The sequence below is a fragment of the Oncorhynchus mykiss genome, chromosome 16 (assembly GCF_057628025.1).
Source record: "Oncorhynchus mykiss isolate SJ-2025 chromosome 16, ASM5762802v1, whole genome shotgun sequence".
NCBI classification, from domain to species: domain Eukaryota; kingdom Metazoa; phylum Chordata; class Actinopteri; order Salmoniformes; family Salmonidae; genus Oncorhynchus; species Oncorhynchus mykiss.
Window position 1 is genome coordinate 3,893,888 of NC_143037.1, and position 17,040 is coordinate 3,910,927.

Genomic DNA, 17,040 nt, shown 5'->3' on the forward strand with positions numbered 1-17,040 from the left:
AGAAAAGCCCAGTGCAGAGATAGTCACCTAGCCAGGTCAAAACCAGTTCAATATTACTCCAGACCACACCTTGAACAGTGCTCTCGGTGGCTCTAGCATACAGCCCTAGACATTGTGCAAGATCGTTTCTGTACTCCTTTCAAAGTACCGGTGGTCTACTGCTGTGTAGTGTTATATCCTTAGCCTACAGGCTTATATGCTTTAGACAGTAACTTGGATGTAATAAAACAGCACAGGAACATTGTCTGTCATTTCAAACTATCATGTCTCTTTTCTCACTTGGTTTGAAGCAGAGGCACTACAAGTAGTATTGTTTTCATTGCTTCCTGTATTTGTGTAAATGAGTAACCTAACACACACTATCACACCCTATGGGTAAAGTCCCAAATGCCACCCTATTCCCTAAATAGTGCACTACTTTTGACCGGGGACCATAGAGCTCGGTTTAAAAGTTGTGCACGATATAGGGAATAGGGTGCTATTTCGGATGCACACTTTTTATTGTACACTATAATAGAGAAGTGAAAGGTAGCACCCTGAAACCAGAGTAATGATAACAGATACAGTCCAAACAACTGTTGAATTCTGTGAGCGGCCTTAGGTCTGGTGACGACACATATTTACAAACTACATTATATTTCTACGGATGACAGCCTATCACCAGTTTAGGAAAACGGAATGTACATTTTTCTTCCAATCGGATTTCAGATTCAGAAGTCTAATCATTTGTTTCACCAGCTGCTTCCTCAAGATCTATTTCACAGCGTGGAGATGAGCTGCTAGTTTTGTGTACACAATAATAAGAGGCTTGCGCGTGGGTTAGGTTTCCAACGCGACCTGTAGGAGTCACATAACTCTGGTCCGGGGCGTTACGTCGGGTTTGTTGACGCGGTGCTATCAACCCACACGTAACGTCACGGACCAGAGCTACCCGTAGTGCTGATTATAAATCACCTTTTGTCGTAATGACCCAAGGAAGGTAAACCGGTTTCATACCTGGGCTGCCATTCATTCACCGCTGCTGGGGGGTGAAAAAACACTTCCTACTTATTCACTCAGTGTACACCATATCTTCTCCTGACTAGATATGGCTCGAACTACAGCCCCTGTGCCCAACGGAAACCTCAAGATACAACTGAACGGGAATAACTTCAAAAACGAGAATTGTAAGAAAAATGGATACCACAATAAGGCACAGGTAAGTAGAATTACTGGCGAGTAGATGTCATGGGGCGTTTTCCGGTGATATGTGCGACATCTTGAGCAGCCTAACTTTTATTCTCTGTAAAAAAAAAAATAACAATAGCGAGAAAAAAAACAACAACAACAAAAAAAGTCAATAATATGAACGGCGTAATAATAGTGTAGGCTCTGTTGCCGAGTTAGTGCCTGGTATCTCAGGGTCGCACTTGTTGATGCAGCCCGGTATATTAACCACCTCGTTACATTAAGGCCCACCTCGCATCTCCTCATCTTTATCCGGTCCCGGACGAGACAAGAAGCACGTGGAATCGGACATTTCACGACACATTTTAAAACAGATTTTATAGGTGGTTTTGAAATCTACAAATCTGATTCCTGGTCATGCATCTTGTGTCTGAACGGTCAAATCTGATTCCTGGTCGTGCATCTTGTGTCTGAACGGTCAAATCTGATTCCTGGTCGTGCATCTTGTGTCTGAACGGTCAAATCTGATTCCTGGTCGTGCATCTTGTGTCTGAACGGTCAAATCTGATTCCTGGTCGTGCATCTTGTGTCTGAACGGTCAAATCTGATTTATTTGCCCTCAATTCTTTGAGGGGGGGGGTTGTTATTTGGCATATCTTGTAGTTTTCCTACCTAAATAGTTACTGTTGTGTGGACAGTTTGACAATACCGTGTGGTAGTTAACTAGCGAGCTGTTCAGAAACAAATGAGTGAGTGTTGGCAAACTAAACGGCACACTAGTTGACCGTTGTGGCCGGACAATAAAAACGGACTCGTTTTGAAAGTTGTGTCATCCTCTTTCAGGCTTTAAACGTGTTCTTACACTTTTGATTTTGAACATTTTGAAAGTAACTGGGAGCCTTCCGTGGCAGGTATTGTTTCCTTAGTTTGCTCTAAACACATCTCCTGAGTGCCACCACCTACCAGTCTACTGTAGTGAGCCCACACACCCTTTTACAACTACAGCAGCCATGTCAGAGTCACTACAGTCTGAAATAGGGATTGTTTTGACAGCTCATGTACTAATGGTTACTAACTAGTACTAATGGTTACTAACTAGTACTAGTACTTAGTTCGTTATATTATTGGAAAACAAAAGCGCAAGTGGAAAAAAAAAAACATGTGCGCATGTGCCAAAAGATCGCAACAATGCCAAATTAGCATAACCATTACAGATAAATCCACACTTTCTAAATTGCCTCATATATATATATATATATATGGCAATTAAAAAGCAAGTGCCATTTAATAGTAATTTATTGAAACTCTAAAATCAACTGGTTATATTATATCGTGGAAGACAATATTTTAAAAAGCAGTAACCTCAGCAATGGTGCTTTGATGGAGAAGCCTATGGCTGTGCAATGACATAGCCTTGTTTGGTTAATTTAGCAGACAATATGCTCTTATTTATTGAGCCCTTATCACAGTCAAGACACACCTACACTACCGGTCAAAAGGTTTAGAACACCTACTCATTCAAATCAAATCAAATCAAATGTATTTATATAGCCCTTCGTACATCAACTGATATCTCAAAGTGCTGTACAGAGACGCAGCCTAAAACCCCCAAACAGCAAGCAATGCAGGTGTAGAAGCACGGGTTCCAGGGTTTTTCTTTATTTTCTTTATTTTTACTATTTTCTACATTGTTGAATAATAGTTGAGACATCAACACTATTAAATAACACATATGGAATCATGTAGTAACCAAAAAAAGTGTTAATCAAAATTGATTTTAGATTCTTCAAAGTAGCCACCCTTTGCCTTGATGACAGCTTTGCACACATTGCACACAATAAATAAAATTACGTAATATAACATAATAAAATAATAGAATATATAAAAAATATATATATATTTTAAAAAAAAAGATGGCCATGGTGAAGTGATGCCCATACCTGGAACATGAGAGAACATTTGAAACTCAATCTGGCGAGATGAAAGACCCGTTTTTTTAAACCCGTGGTTAACAAACCAAAATCTGTTTCCTTTTGGATATACAGATGTTCAATTTGGTTTATTCTGCCTGTTCTTTGGAATTTTGAAAATTTATTAACAATTCCACACTGAACACTGACATACAGCACATTAGGAAAGTATTCAGACCCCTTGACTTATTCAACATTTTGTTTTCGTTACAGCCTTATTCTAAAATTTAGATTTTTTTTATTTTTATCCATCTACACACAATACCCCATAATGACAGCAAAAAACAGGTTTAGACATTATGCTAATTTATTATTCATTTATAAAACAGAACTATCACATTTACATAAGTATTCAGACCCCTTGACTTATTCAACATTTTGTTAAGTTACAGCCTTATTCTAAAATTTAGATTTTTTTATTTTTATCCATCTACACACAATACCCCATAATGACAGCAAAAACAGGTTTAGACATTATGCTAATTTATTATTCATTTATAAAACAGAACTATCACATTTACATAAGTATTCAGACCCTTTACTCAGTACTTTGTTGAAGCACCTTTGGCAGTGATTACAGCCTCAAGTCTTATTGGGTTTGACGCTACAAGCTTGGCACACCTGTATTTGGGGAGTTTCTTACATTCTTCTGTGCAGATCCTATCAAGCTCTGTCAGGTTGGATGGGGAGCGTCACTGCACAGGTCTCTCCAGAGATGTTCGATCGGGTTCAAGTCTGGGCTCTGGCTGGGCCACTAAAAGACATTCAGAGACTTGTCCCGAAGCCACTCCTGCGTTATCTTGGCTGTGTGCTTAGGGTCATTGTCCTGTTAGAAGGTGAATCTTCACCCCAGTCTGAGGTCCTGAGAGCTCTGGAGCAGGTTTTCATCAAGGATCTCTCTGTACTTTGGTCCGTTCATCTTTCCATCAATCCTGACTAGTCTCCCAGTCCCTGCCGCTGAAACACATCCCCACAGCATGATGCTGCCACCACCGTGCTTCACCGCAGGGATGGTATTGGCCAAGTTATGCGCGTTGCCTGGTTTCTTCCAGATGTGACGCTTGGCATTTAGGCCAAAGAGTTCAATGTTAGTTTCATCAGACCAGAGAATCTTGTTTCTCATGGTCTGAGAGTCCTTTAGGTGCCTTTTGTCAAACTCCAAGAGGGCTGTCATGTGCCTTTTTACTGAGGAGTGGGTTCCGTCTGGCCACTCTACCATAAAGGCCTGATTGGTAGAGTGCTGCAGAGATGGTTGCCCTTCTGGAAGATTCTCCCATCTCCACAGAGGAACTCTAGATCTCTGTCAGAGTGACCATCGGGTTCTTGGTCACTTCCCTGACCAATGTTACCATGACTGATTGTGTGTGGTTACCATGCCTGTTGTTTTTGTGTAGTTACCCTGACTGTTGTTGTTGTTTTGTGTGTAGTTACCATGATTGGTGTTGTTGTTTGTGTGTAGTTCCCATGCCTGTTGTTTTTGTTGTTTTGTGTGTAGTTACCCTGACTGGTGTTGTTGTTGTTTGTGTGTAGTTACCCTGACTGGTGTTGTTGTTGTTTGTGTGTAGTTACCTTGACTGTTGTTGTTGTTGTTGTTTGTGTGTAGTTACCCTGACTGTTGTTGTTGTTGTTTGTGTGTAGTTACCTTGACTGTTGTTGTTGTTGTTGTTTGTGTGTAGTTACCCTGACTGTTGTTGCTCTTCTTCCTCTAGAAAAACAGCACAGCACACAGCGCTGGGCCCCCCTCCAGTCGGCAGAGGTTTCAGAGACCAGAATCCTTTGAGAATCCTCCCATGTACGTAGCTGTGATGACATACCTGGGGTTCGGCATCGTCACACTGTTCGGATACTTCAGGGACTTCCTCAGAGCAGTAGGACTGGAGAAATGTCACATCGCCAGGGAGAGAGAGGAGCAGAAGGTAGAGATGTACAGTATAAGTCAATAGTTTGGACACCCCTACTCATTCCAGGGTTTTTCTTTATTTTTACTATTTTATACATTGCAGAATAGACATCAAAACTATGAATTAACACATATGGAATCATGTTATAAAGAAAAACCTTTGAATGAGTAGGTGTGTCCAAACCTTTGACTGGTACTATATATATATAAATATATATATATATATATATGCATATATATTGTTTTAAAATATATTTTTTCTGCCTCCCGCGTGGTGCAGTGGTCTAAGGCACTGCATCGCAGTGCTAGCTGTGCCACTAGAGATCCTGGTTTGAGTCCAGGTTCTATCGCAGCCGGGAGACACATGGGGCGGTGCACAATTGGCCCAGCGTCGTCTGGGTTGGGGGAGGGTTTGGCCCAGCGTCGTCTTGGTTGGGGGAGGGTTTGGCCCAGCGTCGTCTGGGTTGGGGGAGGGTTTGGCCCGGCGTCGTCTGGGTTGGGGGAGGGTTTGGCCCAGCGTCGTCTTGGTTGGGGGAGGGTTTGGCCCGGCGTCGTCTGGGTTGGGGGAGGGTTTGGCCCGGCGTCGTCTGGGTTGGGGGAGGGTTTGGTCCGGCGTCGTCTGGGTTGGGGGAGGGTTTGGCCCAGCGTCGTCTGGGTTGGGGGAGGGTTTGGCCCTGCGTCGTCTGGGTTGGGTTGGGGGAGGGTTTGGCCCAGCGTCGTCTGGGTTGGGGGAGGGTTTGGCCGACAGGGATGTTCTTGTCCCATCGCGCACTAGTGACTCCTCTGACGGGCTGGGCGCAATGCACTCTGACACGGTCGCCAAGTGCACGTTGTTTCCTCCGACACATTGGTGCAGCTGGCTTCCGGGTTAAGTGGGCAAGAAGCAGTGCGGTTTGGCTGGGTTGTGTTTCGGACGACCCACGGCTCTCGACCTTCGCCTCTTCCGAGTCCGTACGGGAGTTGCAGTGATAGGACAAGACTAACTACCAAGTGGATACCACTAATTTTGGGAGAAAAAAGGGGTACAAATAATTAATTAAGTTCCCGCAGCAATATTCCAACATCTAGTGGAAAGCCTTCCCAGAACAGTGGAGGCTGTTATAACAGCAAAGGGACCAACTCCATTTTTAATGCCCATGATTTTGGAATGAGATGTTCGACGAGCAGGTGTCCACATCAGAGTATATGAGCAGAGCAAGGAGTGGAGCCCAATTTGACTGGAGCGTGGAGCGACATTCCCAAAGGCTGAAGAGACGGCCTTCTCGCAGCGATGAGACAACACTGTAACTACCAATTGGATGGCATGAAATTGGGAATAAAAATAAATGAAACATTTCCTTTATTATTTTCCCATAACCCACCCCTCCCTTAATTGGAGTAAACTAATGGATAGCAACACTTAGGCTTTTACTTCAAGCTTAGGCTTAGAAGGCATGAGGACTGCAGATGTGGCCAGGGCAATAAATTGCAATGTCCGTACTGTGAGATGCCTTAGACAGCGCTACAGGGAGATAGGACGGACAAACCCACCGTCGCTGGACCAGACAGGACTGGCAAAAAGTGCTCTTCACTCACGAGTCACGGTTTTGTCTCACCAGGGGTGACGGTCGGATTCGCGTTTATCATCGAAGGAATGAGCGATACACCGAGGCCTGTACAATGGAGCGGGATCGATTTGGAGGTGGAGGGTCCGTCATGGTCTGGGGCGGTGTGTCACAGCATCATCGGACTGAGCTTGTTGTCATTGCAGGCAATCTCAACGCTGTGTATTACAGGGAAGACATCCTCCTTCCTCATGTGGTACCCTTCCTGCAGGCTTATCCTGACATGACCCTCCAGCATGACAATGCCACCAGCCATACTGCTCGTTCTGTGCGTGATTTCCTGCAAGACAGGAATGTCCTTGTTCTTCCATGGCCAGCGAAGAGCCCAGATCTAAATCCCATTGAGCACGTCTGGGCCCCGTTGGATCGGAGGGTGAGGGCAAGGGCCATTCCCCCCAGAAATGTCAGGGAACTTGCAGGTGTCCTGGTGGAAGAGTGGGGTAACATCTCACAGCAAGAACTGGCAAATCTGGTGCAGTTCATGAGGAGGTGATGCACTGCAGTACTTAATGCAGCTGGTGGCCACACCAGATACTGACTGTTACTTTTGATTTTGACCTCCCCCTTTGTTCAGGGACACATTATTCAATTTCTGTTAGTCACATGCCTGTGGAACTTGTTCAGTTTATGTCTCAGTTGTTGAATCTTGTTATGTTCGTACAAATATTTACACATGTTAAAGTTTGCTGAAAATAAACACAGTTGACAGAGAGGACGTTTCTTTTTTTTGCTGAGTTTATATACATTTTACAGACACAAATCTATTTTACATTTCGCTTTAACTTGCAATGAAAACGACTTTCTGACTAAATTAGAAAACATATAATGTGTTAGCTAGACCGCTAGCTCTTACCGTATGAACGCTTCTCCCTCTCGGTCATGGTTGCCATGGTTGCCCTTAGTTTGAAGATGTAATCCGGAGACAGGTGTTTTATACAACGGTTATCTTCCTTCTTCTCTTTTGGATTCTCCGCATTTGGCAATCATCTCTCTGCTTCCACTGAATTCAAAACTCTTCTTCTTCTTTGGTGACAACGACACCGTTTCTTCCCACTACTGTCAACAGAAGACTCTACAATGTCAATTCAAATGTTTTTTTCTTTGATTTTTCCTTTCCTAAATCAGGGATTTTCTCATTGTCTGATTCATTTTCAGAATGAAATCAGCGGTTAGTTTCCTGAATATTTCCTTACTAACTCGGCTCGTAATTCAACAATTTCATTTACATACATGTTTATTATTAAGGCAACATGAAAGTTCACATTTATGCCAAAACATTTTGGTAAAAAAAAAAAAAGTTAAAATACTTCTGCTGAATGGCCTCCCGGGTGGCGCAGTGTGTGTCTCTGTGTGTGCGTGTGTGTGTGTGTGTGTGTGTGTGTGTGTGTGTGTGTGTGTGTGTGTGTGTGTGTGTGTGTGTGTGTGTGTGTGTGTGTGTGTGTGTGTGTGTGTGTCATTAGAAAGGTGAAGGTTCTGGCCTCCCGGGTGGCGCAGTGGTTAATGGTGCTGTACTGCAGCGCCAGCTGTGCCACCAGAGACTCTGGGTTTGCGCCCAGGCTCTGTCGTAACCGGCCGCGACCGGGAGGTCCATGGGGCGACGCACAATTGGCCTAGCGTCGTCCGGGTTAGGGAGGGGTTGGCCGGTAGGGATATCCTTGTCTCATTGCGCACCAGCGACTCTGTGGCAGGCCGGGCGCGCTGACCAAGGTCAGTTGGATGCGTGCTGTGTTAAGAAGCAGTGCAGCTTGGATGGGTTGTGTATCGGAGACTTTCAACCTTCGTCTCTCCCAAGCCTGTACGGGAGTTGTAGCGATGAGACAAGATAGTAGCTACTAAACAATTGGATACCACAAAATTGGGGAGGAAACGTTTTCAGGAACTCATGTAAATCTGAAAAGGACATGGATAATGTAAATGCTCTCTCATTAGTTTTTTCCCCCCTTCTTGTTGTTGTTTAATAATCTACTGAGTCACAATGGGTGACAGACGACCCAGAGGACTAGATCTGGTGTTAATGAACTCTCAGGGGAGACAGAGACAGAGGCAGAGAGAGAGAGAGAGAGAGAGAGAGAGAGAGAGAGAGAGAGAGACAGCGAGAGAGAGAGAGAGACAGAGAGAGAGACAGCGAGAGACAGAGAGAGAGACAGCGAGAGACAGAGAGAGAGACAGAGAGAGAGAGAGAGAGACAGAGAGAGAGACAGCGATAGAGAGCGAGACAGAGAGAGACAGAGAGAGAGAGACAGAGAGAGAGAGACAGAGAGAGAGAGACAGAGAGAGAGAGAGACAGAGAGAGAGACAGCGAGAGACAGAGAGAGAGAGAGGCAGCGAGAGAGAGAGAGACAGCGAGAGAGAGACAGCGAGAGAGAGAGACAGCAAGAGAGAGAGAGACAGAGAGAGAGACAGAGAGAGAGACAGAGAGAGAGACAGCGAGAGAGAGACAGCGAGAGAGAGAGGCAGAGATTTGCTTTATTTATACAGAAACAGGTGGAAAGAGGCTCTCTGTCCTTAGAGAATTGTGGCCTGCTTTTTGAAAACTGTTGTAGTGATACTTACAATACTGGTGAAATGTGGTTGTTTAGCCTACTTTAGTTGAATGTTGCTAAGTCACTCAGACTTACGTGTGTGTGTGTGTGTGTGTGTGTGTGTGTGTGTGTGTGTGTAGACAATCTGCTCTAATGTGCTCTCTGTTTGACATGGTTGTCTTTACGAGGTCACTCTAGGGGACTACTTTATGTATCCTCTGTCCCTGAATAACACTCTTCACTTCTTCACTGCATCACACACACACACACACACACACACACACACACACACACACACACACACACACACACACACACACACACACACACACACACACACACACAGCTGTGGCCATCAGAGACTGATTAACATCCTAAATGGCATTGACTGGGATGGGATAGCTCTTTTCTGTTCTGCCCTGTTCTGTTGTGTTCTGCCCTGTTCTGTTCTGCTCTTTTCTGCCCTGTTCTGTTGTGTTCTGCCCTTTTCTGTTGTGTTCTGCCCTGTTCTGTTGTGTTCTGCCCTGTTCTGTTCTGCTCTTTTCTGCCCTGTTCTGTTGTGTTCTGCCCTGTTCTGTTCTGCTCTTTTCTGCCCTGTTCTGTTCTGTTCTGCTCTTTTCTGCCCTGTTCTGCTCTTCTCTGTTCTGCTGGAAATGATTTGCACTTTTCGCACCAAAGTACATTCATCTCTAGGCAACAGAATGGGTCTCTTCCCTGAGCGGTATGACAGCTGCGTGGTCCCATGGTATTTATACTTGCGTACTATTGTTTGTACAGATGAACGTGGTACCTTCAGGCGTTTGGAAATTGCTCCCAAGGATGAACCAGACTTGTGGAGGTCTACAATTTGTTTCTGAGGTCTGATTGGCTGATTTCTTTTGATTTCCCCATGATGTCAAGCTAAAAGGCACTGAGTTTGAAGGTAGGCCTTGAAATACATCCACAGGTACACCTCCAATTGACTCAAATGATGTCAATTAGCCTATCAGAAGCTTCTAAAGCCATGACATCATTTGCTGGAATTTTCCAAGCTGTTTAAAGGCACAGTCAACTTAGTGTATGTAATCTTCTGACCCACTGGAATTGTGATACAGTGAATTATAAGTGAAATAATCTGTCTGTAAACAATTGTTGGAAAAATGACTTGTGTCATGCACAAAGTAGATGTCCTAACCGACTTGCCAAAACTATAGTTTGTTAACAAGAAATATGTGGAGTGGTTGAAAAACAAGTTTTAATGACTCCAACCTAAGTGTCTGTAAACTAGTTTTAATGACTCCAATCTAAGTGTATGTAAACTAGTTTTAATGACTCCAACCTAAGTGTATGTAAACTAGTTTTAATGACTCCAACCTAAGTGTATGTAAACTAGTTTTAATGACTCCAACCTAAGTGTATGTAAACTAGTTTTAATGACTCCAACCTAAGTGTATGTAAACTAGTTTTAATGACTCCAACCTAAGTGTATGTAAACTAGTTTTAATGACTCCAACCTAAGTGTATGTAAACTAGTTTTAATGACTCCAACCTAAGTGTATGTAAACTAGTTTTAATGACTCCAACCTAAGTGTATGTAAACTAGTTTTAATGACTCCAACCTAAGTGTATGTAAACTAGTTTTAATGACTCCAACCTAAGTGTATGTAAACTAGTTTTAATGACTCCAACCTAAGTGTATGTAAACTAGTTTTAATGACTCCAACCTAAGTGTATGTAAACTAGTTTTAATGACTCCAACCTAAGTGTATGTAAACTAGTTTTAATGACTCCAACCTAAGTGTATGTAAACTAGTTTTAATGACTCCAACCTAAGTGTATGTAAACTAGTTTTAATGACTCCAACCTAAGTGTATGTAAACTAGTTTTAATGACTCCAACCTAAGTGTATGTAAACTAGTTTTAATGACTCCAACCTAAGTGTATGTAAACTAGTTTTAATGACTCCAACCTAAGTGTATGTAAACTAGTTTTAATGACTCCAACCTAAGTGTATGTAAACTAGTTTTAATGACTCCAACCTAAGTGTATGTAAACTAGTTTTAATGACTCCAACCTAAGTGTATGTAAACTAGTTTTAATGACTCCAACCTAAGTGTACGTAAACTTCAGACTTCAGACAAACTGTATGTGCCATGTAGTAATCACGCTGTGTTGTGACAATGAACCCTGTTTTCAATATGTCCTGCTGGGTTCTGCCCTGCTCTATTCTGCTGCATTCTGCTCTGTTCTGCTCTGTTCTGCTGTGTTCTGCTCTATTCTGCTGCATTCTGCTCTGTTCTGCTCTGTTCTGCTGTGTTCTGCCATGTTCTATTCTGCCATGTTCTGCTGTGTTCTGCTATGTTCTGCTCTGTTCTGCTCTGTTCTGCCATGTTCTGCTGTGTTCTGCTGTGTTCTGCTCTATTCTGCTGCATTCTGCTATGTTCTGCTGGGTTCTGCCCTGCTCTATTCTGCTCTGTTCTGCTCAGTTCTGCTCTGTTCTGCTGGGTTCTGCCATGCTTTATTCTTCTCTGTTCTGCTCTGTTCTGCTGCATTCTGCTATGTTCTGCTCTGTTCTGCTGTGTTCTGCCATGTTCTGCTCTGTTCTGCTGTGTTCTGCCATGTTCTGCTCTGTTCTGCCATGTTCTGCTCTGTTCTGCTCTGTTCTGCTGTGTTCTGCCATGTTCTGCTGTGTTCTGCTGTGTTCTGCTCTGTTCTGCTTTATTCTGCTCTGTTCTGCTGTGTTCTGCCATGTTCTGCTGTGTTCTGCTATGTTCTGCTCTGTTCTGCTCTGTTCTGCCATGTTCTGCTGTGTTCTGCTGTGTTCTGCTCTATTCTGCTGCATTCTGCTATGTTCTGCTGGGTTCTGCCCTGCTCTATTCTGCTCTGTTCTGCTGTGTTCTGCTCTGTTCTGCTGGGTTCTGCCATGCTTTATTCTTCTCTGTTCTGCTCTGTTCTGCTGCATTCTGCTATGTTCTGCTCTGTTCTGCTGTGTTCTGCCATGTTCTGCTCTGTTCTGCTGTGTTCTGCCATGTTCTGCTCTGTTCTGCCATGTTCTGCTCTGTTCTGCTCTGTTCTGCTGTGTTCTGCCATGTTCTGCTGTGTTCTGCTGTGTTCTGCTCTATTCTGCTCTGTTCTGCCATGTTCTGCCATGTTCTGCTTTATTCTGCTCTGTTCTGCTGTGTTCTGCCATGTTCTGCTGTGTTCTGCTATGTTCTGCTCTGTTCTGCTCTGTTCTGCCATGTTCTGCTGTGTTCTGCTGTGTTCTGCTCTATTCTGCTGCATTCTGCTATGTTCTGCTGGGTTCTGCCCTGCTCTATTCTGCTCTGTTCTGCTCAGTTCTGCTCTGTTCTGCTGGGTTCTGCCATGCTTTATTCTTCTCTGTTCTGTTCTGTTCTGCTGCATTCTGCTATGTTCTGCTCTGTTCTGCTGTGTTCTGCCATGTTCTGCTCTGTTCTGCTGTGTTCTGCCATGTTCTGCTCTGTTCTGCCATGTTCTGCTCTGTTCTGCTCTGTTCTGCTGTGTTCTGCCATGTTCTGCTGTGTTCTGCTGTGTTCTGCTCTATTCTGCTCTGTTCTGCCATGTTCTGCCATGTTCTGCTTTATTCTGCTCTGTTCTGCTGTGTTCTGCCATGTTCTGCTGTGTTCTGCTATGTTCTGCTCTGTTCTGCCATGTTCTGCTGTGTTCTGCTGTGTTCTGCTGTGTTCTGCTCTATTCTGCTGCATTCTGCTATGTTCTGCTCTGTTCTGCTGGGTTCTGCCCTGCTCTATTCTGCTCTGTTCTGCTCAGTTCTGCTCTGTTCTGCTGGGTTCTGCCATGCTCTATTCTCCTCTGTTCTGCTCTGTTCTGCTCTGTTCTGCTGCATTCTGCTATGTTCTGCTCTGTTCTGCTGTGTTCTGCCATGTTCTGCTCTGTTCTGCTGTGTTCTGCCATGTTCTGCTCTGTTCTGCCATGTTCTGCTCTGATCTGCTCTGTTCTGCCCTGCTGTGTTCTGCCATGTTCTGCCCTGCTCTATTCTGCTCTGTTCTGCCATGTTCTGCCATGTTCTGCTTTATTCTGCTGTGTTCTGCCATGTTCTGCCCTGCTCTATTCTGCTCTGTTCTGCCATGTTCTGCCATGTTCTGCTTTATTCTGCTGTGTTCTGCCCTGTTCTGCTCTGTTCTGCAATGTTCTGCTCTGTTCTGCTGTGTTCTGCCATGTTCTGCTGTGTTCTGCCATGTTCTGCTCTGTTCTGCTGTGTTCTGCCATGTTCTGCTGTGTTCTGCCATGTTCTGCTCTGTTCTGCTGTGTTCTGCTCTGTTCTGCTGTGTTCTGCTGTGTTCTGCCATGTTCTGCTCTGCTGTGTTCTGCTCTATTCTGCTGCATTCTGCCATGTTCTGCTCTGCTGTGTTCTGCCATGTTCTGCTGTGTTCTGCCATGTTCTGCTGTGTTCTGCTCTATTCTGCTGCATTCTGCCATGTTCTGCTCTGTTCTGCTGTGTTTTGCCATGTTCTGCTGTGTTCTGCCATGTTCTGCTCTGTTCTGCTGTGTTCTGCTCTATTCTGCTGCATTCTGCCATGTTCTGCTCTGTTCTGCTGTGTTCTGCTCTGTTCTGCTGCATTCTGCCATGTTCTGCTGTGTTCTGCTGTGTTCTGCTCTGTTCTGCTGTGTTCTGGTCTGTTGTGCTCTGCTGTGTTCTGCTCTATTCTGCTGCATTCTGCCATGTTCTGCTCTGCTGTGTTCTGCCATGTTCTGCTGTGTTCTGCCATGTTCTGCTGTGTTCTGCCATGTTCTGCTGTGTTCTGCTGTGTTCTGCTGCATTCTGCCATGTTCTGCTGTGTTCTGCTGTGTTCTGGTCTGTTGTGCCTTGGGTCCTAATGGAGCTCTTTGAACATAATGTCAGATCAGAAGCTCAAAACAAACAAACTATTTTTGCCAACAGCACCATGTCCAGTGCACTCCTCTTACAGTGATCATCCACTGCTAGTCTTGGGATACAGTGATCACCCACTTCTAGTCCTGGGATACAGTGATCACCCACTGCTAGTCATGGGATACAGTGATCACCCACTTCTAGTCTTGGGATACAGTGATCACCCACTTCTAGTCATGGGATACAGTGATCACCCACTTCTAGTCATGGGATACAGTGATCACCCACTTCTAGTCTTGGGATACAGTGATCACCCACTTCTAGTCATGGGATACAGTGATCACCCACTTCTAGTCATGGGATACAGTGATCACCCACTTCTAGTCTTGGGATACAGTGATCACCCACTTCTAGTCATGGGATACAGTGATCACCCACTTCTAGTCATGGGATACAGTGATCACCCACTTCTAGTCATGGGATACAGTGATCACCCACTTCTAGTCATGGGATACAGTGATCACCCACTTCTAGTCATGGGATACAGTGATCACCCACTTCTAGTCATGGGATACAGTGATCACCCACTTCTAGTCATGGGATACAGTGATCATCCACTTCTAGTCTTGGGATACAGTGATCACCCACTTCTAGTCATGGGATACAGTGATCACCCACTTCTAGTCATGGGATACAGTGATCATCCACTTCTAGTCATGGGATACAGTGATCACCCACTTCTAGTCATGGGATACAGTGATCATCCACTTCTAGTCATGGGATACAGTGATCATCCACTTCTAGTCATGGGATACAGTGATCATCCACTTCTAGTCTTGGGATACAGTGATCACCCACTTCTAGTCATGGGATACAGTGATCACCCACTTCTAGTCATGGGATACAGTGATCACCCACTTCTAGTCATGGGATACAGTGATCACCCACTTCTAGTCATGGGATACAGTGATCACCCACTTCTAGTCATGGGATACAGTGATCACCCACTTCTAGTCATGGGATACAGTGATCACCCACTTCTAGTCATGGGATACAGTGATCACCCACTTCTAGTCATGGGATACAGTGATCATCCACTTCTAGTCTAGGGATACAGTGATCACCCACTTCTAGTCATGGGATACAGTGATCACCCACTTCTAGTCATGGGATACAGTGATCACCCACTTCTAGTCATGGGATACAGTGATCACCCACTTCTAGTCATGGGATACAGTGATCACCCACTTCTAGTCATGGGATACAGTGATCACCCACTTCTAGTCTTGGGATACAGTGATCACCCACTTCTAGTCATGAGATACAGTGATCACCCACTTCTAGTCATGGGATACAGTGATCACCCACTTCTAGTCATGGGATACAGTGATCACCCACTTCTAGTCTTGGGATACAGTGATCACCCACTTCTAGTCATGGGATACAGTGATCAACCACTTCTAGTCATGGGATACAGTGATCACCCACTTCTAGTCTTGGGATACAGTGATCACTATATCTCATTAGGAGGTAACTGTACCACCTCTCCAATTATTCAAACACACTTACCACTTGCAGTTGAAGTTGGGAAGTTTACAGACACTTTAGCCAAATGCATTTAAACTCAGTTTTTCACAATTCCTGACATTTAATCCTAGTAAAAAATTCCCTGTTTTAGGTCAGTTAGGATCACCACTTTATTTTAAGAATGTTAAATGTCAGAATAATAGCAGAGAGAATTATTTATTTCAGCTTTTATTTCTTTCATCACATCCCCAGTGGGTCAGAAGTTTACATACACTCAATTAGTATTTGGTAGCATTGCCTTTAAATTGTTTAACTTGGGTCAAACGTTTAGGGTAGCTTTCCACAAGCTTCCCACAATAAGTTAGGTGAATTTTGGCCCATTCCTCCTGACAGAGCTGGTGTAACTGAGTCAGGTTTGTAGGCCTCCTTGTTCGCACACGCTTTTTCAGTTCTGCCCACAAATTTTCTATGGGATTGAGGTCAGGGCTTTGTGATGGCCACTCTAATACCTTGACTTTGTTGTCCTTAAGCCATTTTGACACAACTTTGGAGGTATGCTTGGGCTCATTGTCCATTTGGAAGACCCATTTGCGACCAAGCTTTAACTTCCTGACTGATGTCTTGAGATGTTGCTTCAATATATCCACATAATTTTTCTTCCTCATGTTGCCATCTATTTTGTGAAGTGCACCAGTCCCTCCTGCAGCAAAGCACCCTCACAACATGATGCTGCCACCCCCGTGCTTCACGGTTGGGATGGTGTTCTTCGGCTTGCAAGCCCCCCCCTTTTCCCTCCAAACATAACGATGGTCATTATGGCCAAACAGTTATATATTTGTTTCATCAGACCAGAGGACATTTCTCCAAAAAGTACGATCTTTGTTCCCATGTGCAGTTGCAAACCGTAGTCTGGCTTTTTTATGACGGTTTTGGAGCAGTGGCTTCTTCCTTGCTAAGTGGCCTTTCAGGTTATGTCGATATAGGACTCGTTTTAAAGTGGATATAGATACTTTTGTACCTGTTTCCTCCAGCATCTTCACAAGGTTCCTCGCTGTTGTTCTGCGATTGATTTGCACTTTTCGCACCAAAGTACGTTCATCTCTAGGAGACAGCATGAGTCTCCTTCCTGAGCGGTGTGACGGCTGCGTGGTCCCATGGTGTTTATACTTGCGTACTATTGTTTGTACAGATGAACGTTGTACCTTCAGGCGTTTGATAATGGCTCCCAAGGATGAACCAGACTTGTGGAGATCTAATAATGTTTTTTCTGAGGTCTGATTGGCTGATTTCTTTTGATTTTCCCATGATGTCAAGCAAAGAGGCACTGAGTTTGAAGGTAGGCCTTGAAATACATCCACAGGTACACCTCCAATTGACTCAAATGATGTCAATTAGCCTATCAGAAGCTTCTAAAGCCATGACATCATTTTCTGGAATTTTCCAAGCTGTTTAAAGGCACAGTCAATTTAGTGTATGTAATCTTCTGACCCACTGGAATTGTGATACAGTGAAATAATCTGTC

General features: G+C 44.2%; 1 protein-coding gene across 2 annotated transcripts in view; it reads left to right on the plus strand.

Moving 5' to 3' along the window:
• The first annotated feature begins 530 nt into the window (after positions 1-530).
• Positions 531-17,040, plus strand: part of sptlc3 (serine palmitoyltransferase, long chain base subunit 3) — a 95,997-nt gene continuing 79,487 nt past the window's right edge. The window contains exons 1-2 of one of the 2 annotated variants that reach the window (XM_036945981.2): positions 531-1,198; positions 4,847-5,053. In XM_036945981.2, the coding sequence (XP_036801876.2) occupies positions 1,088-1,198; positions 4,847-5,053 (318 nt within the window). In that variant the 5' untranslated portion in view covers positions 531-1,087. The remainder of the gene's footprint in view (positions 1,199-4,846; positions 5,054-17,040) is intronic. The other variant, XM_090201765.1, reaches the window with a different exon arrangement.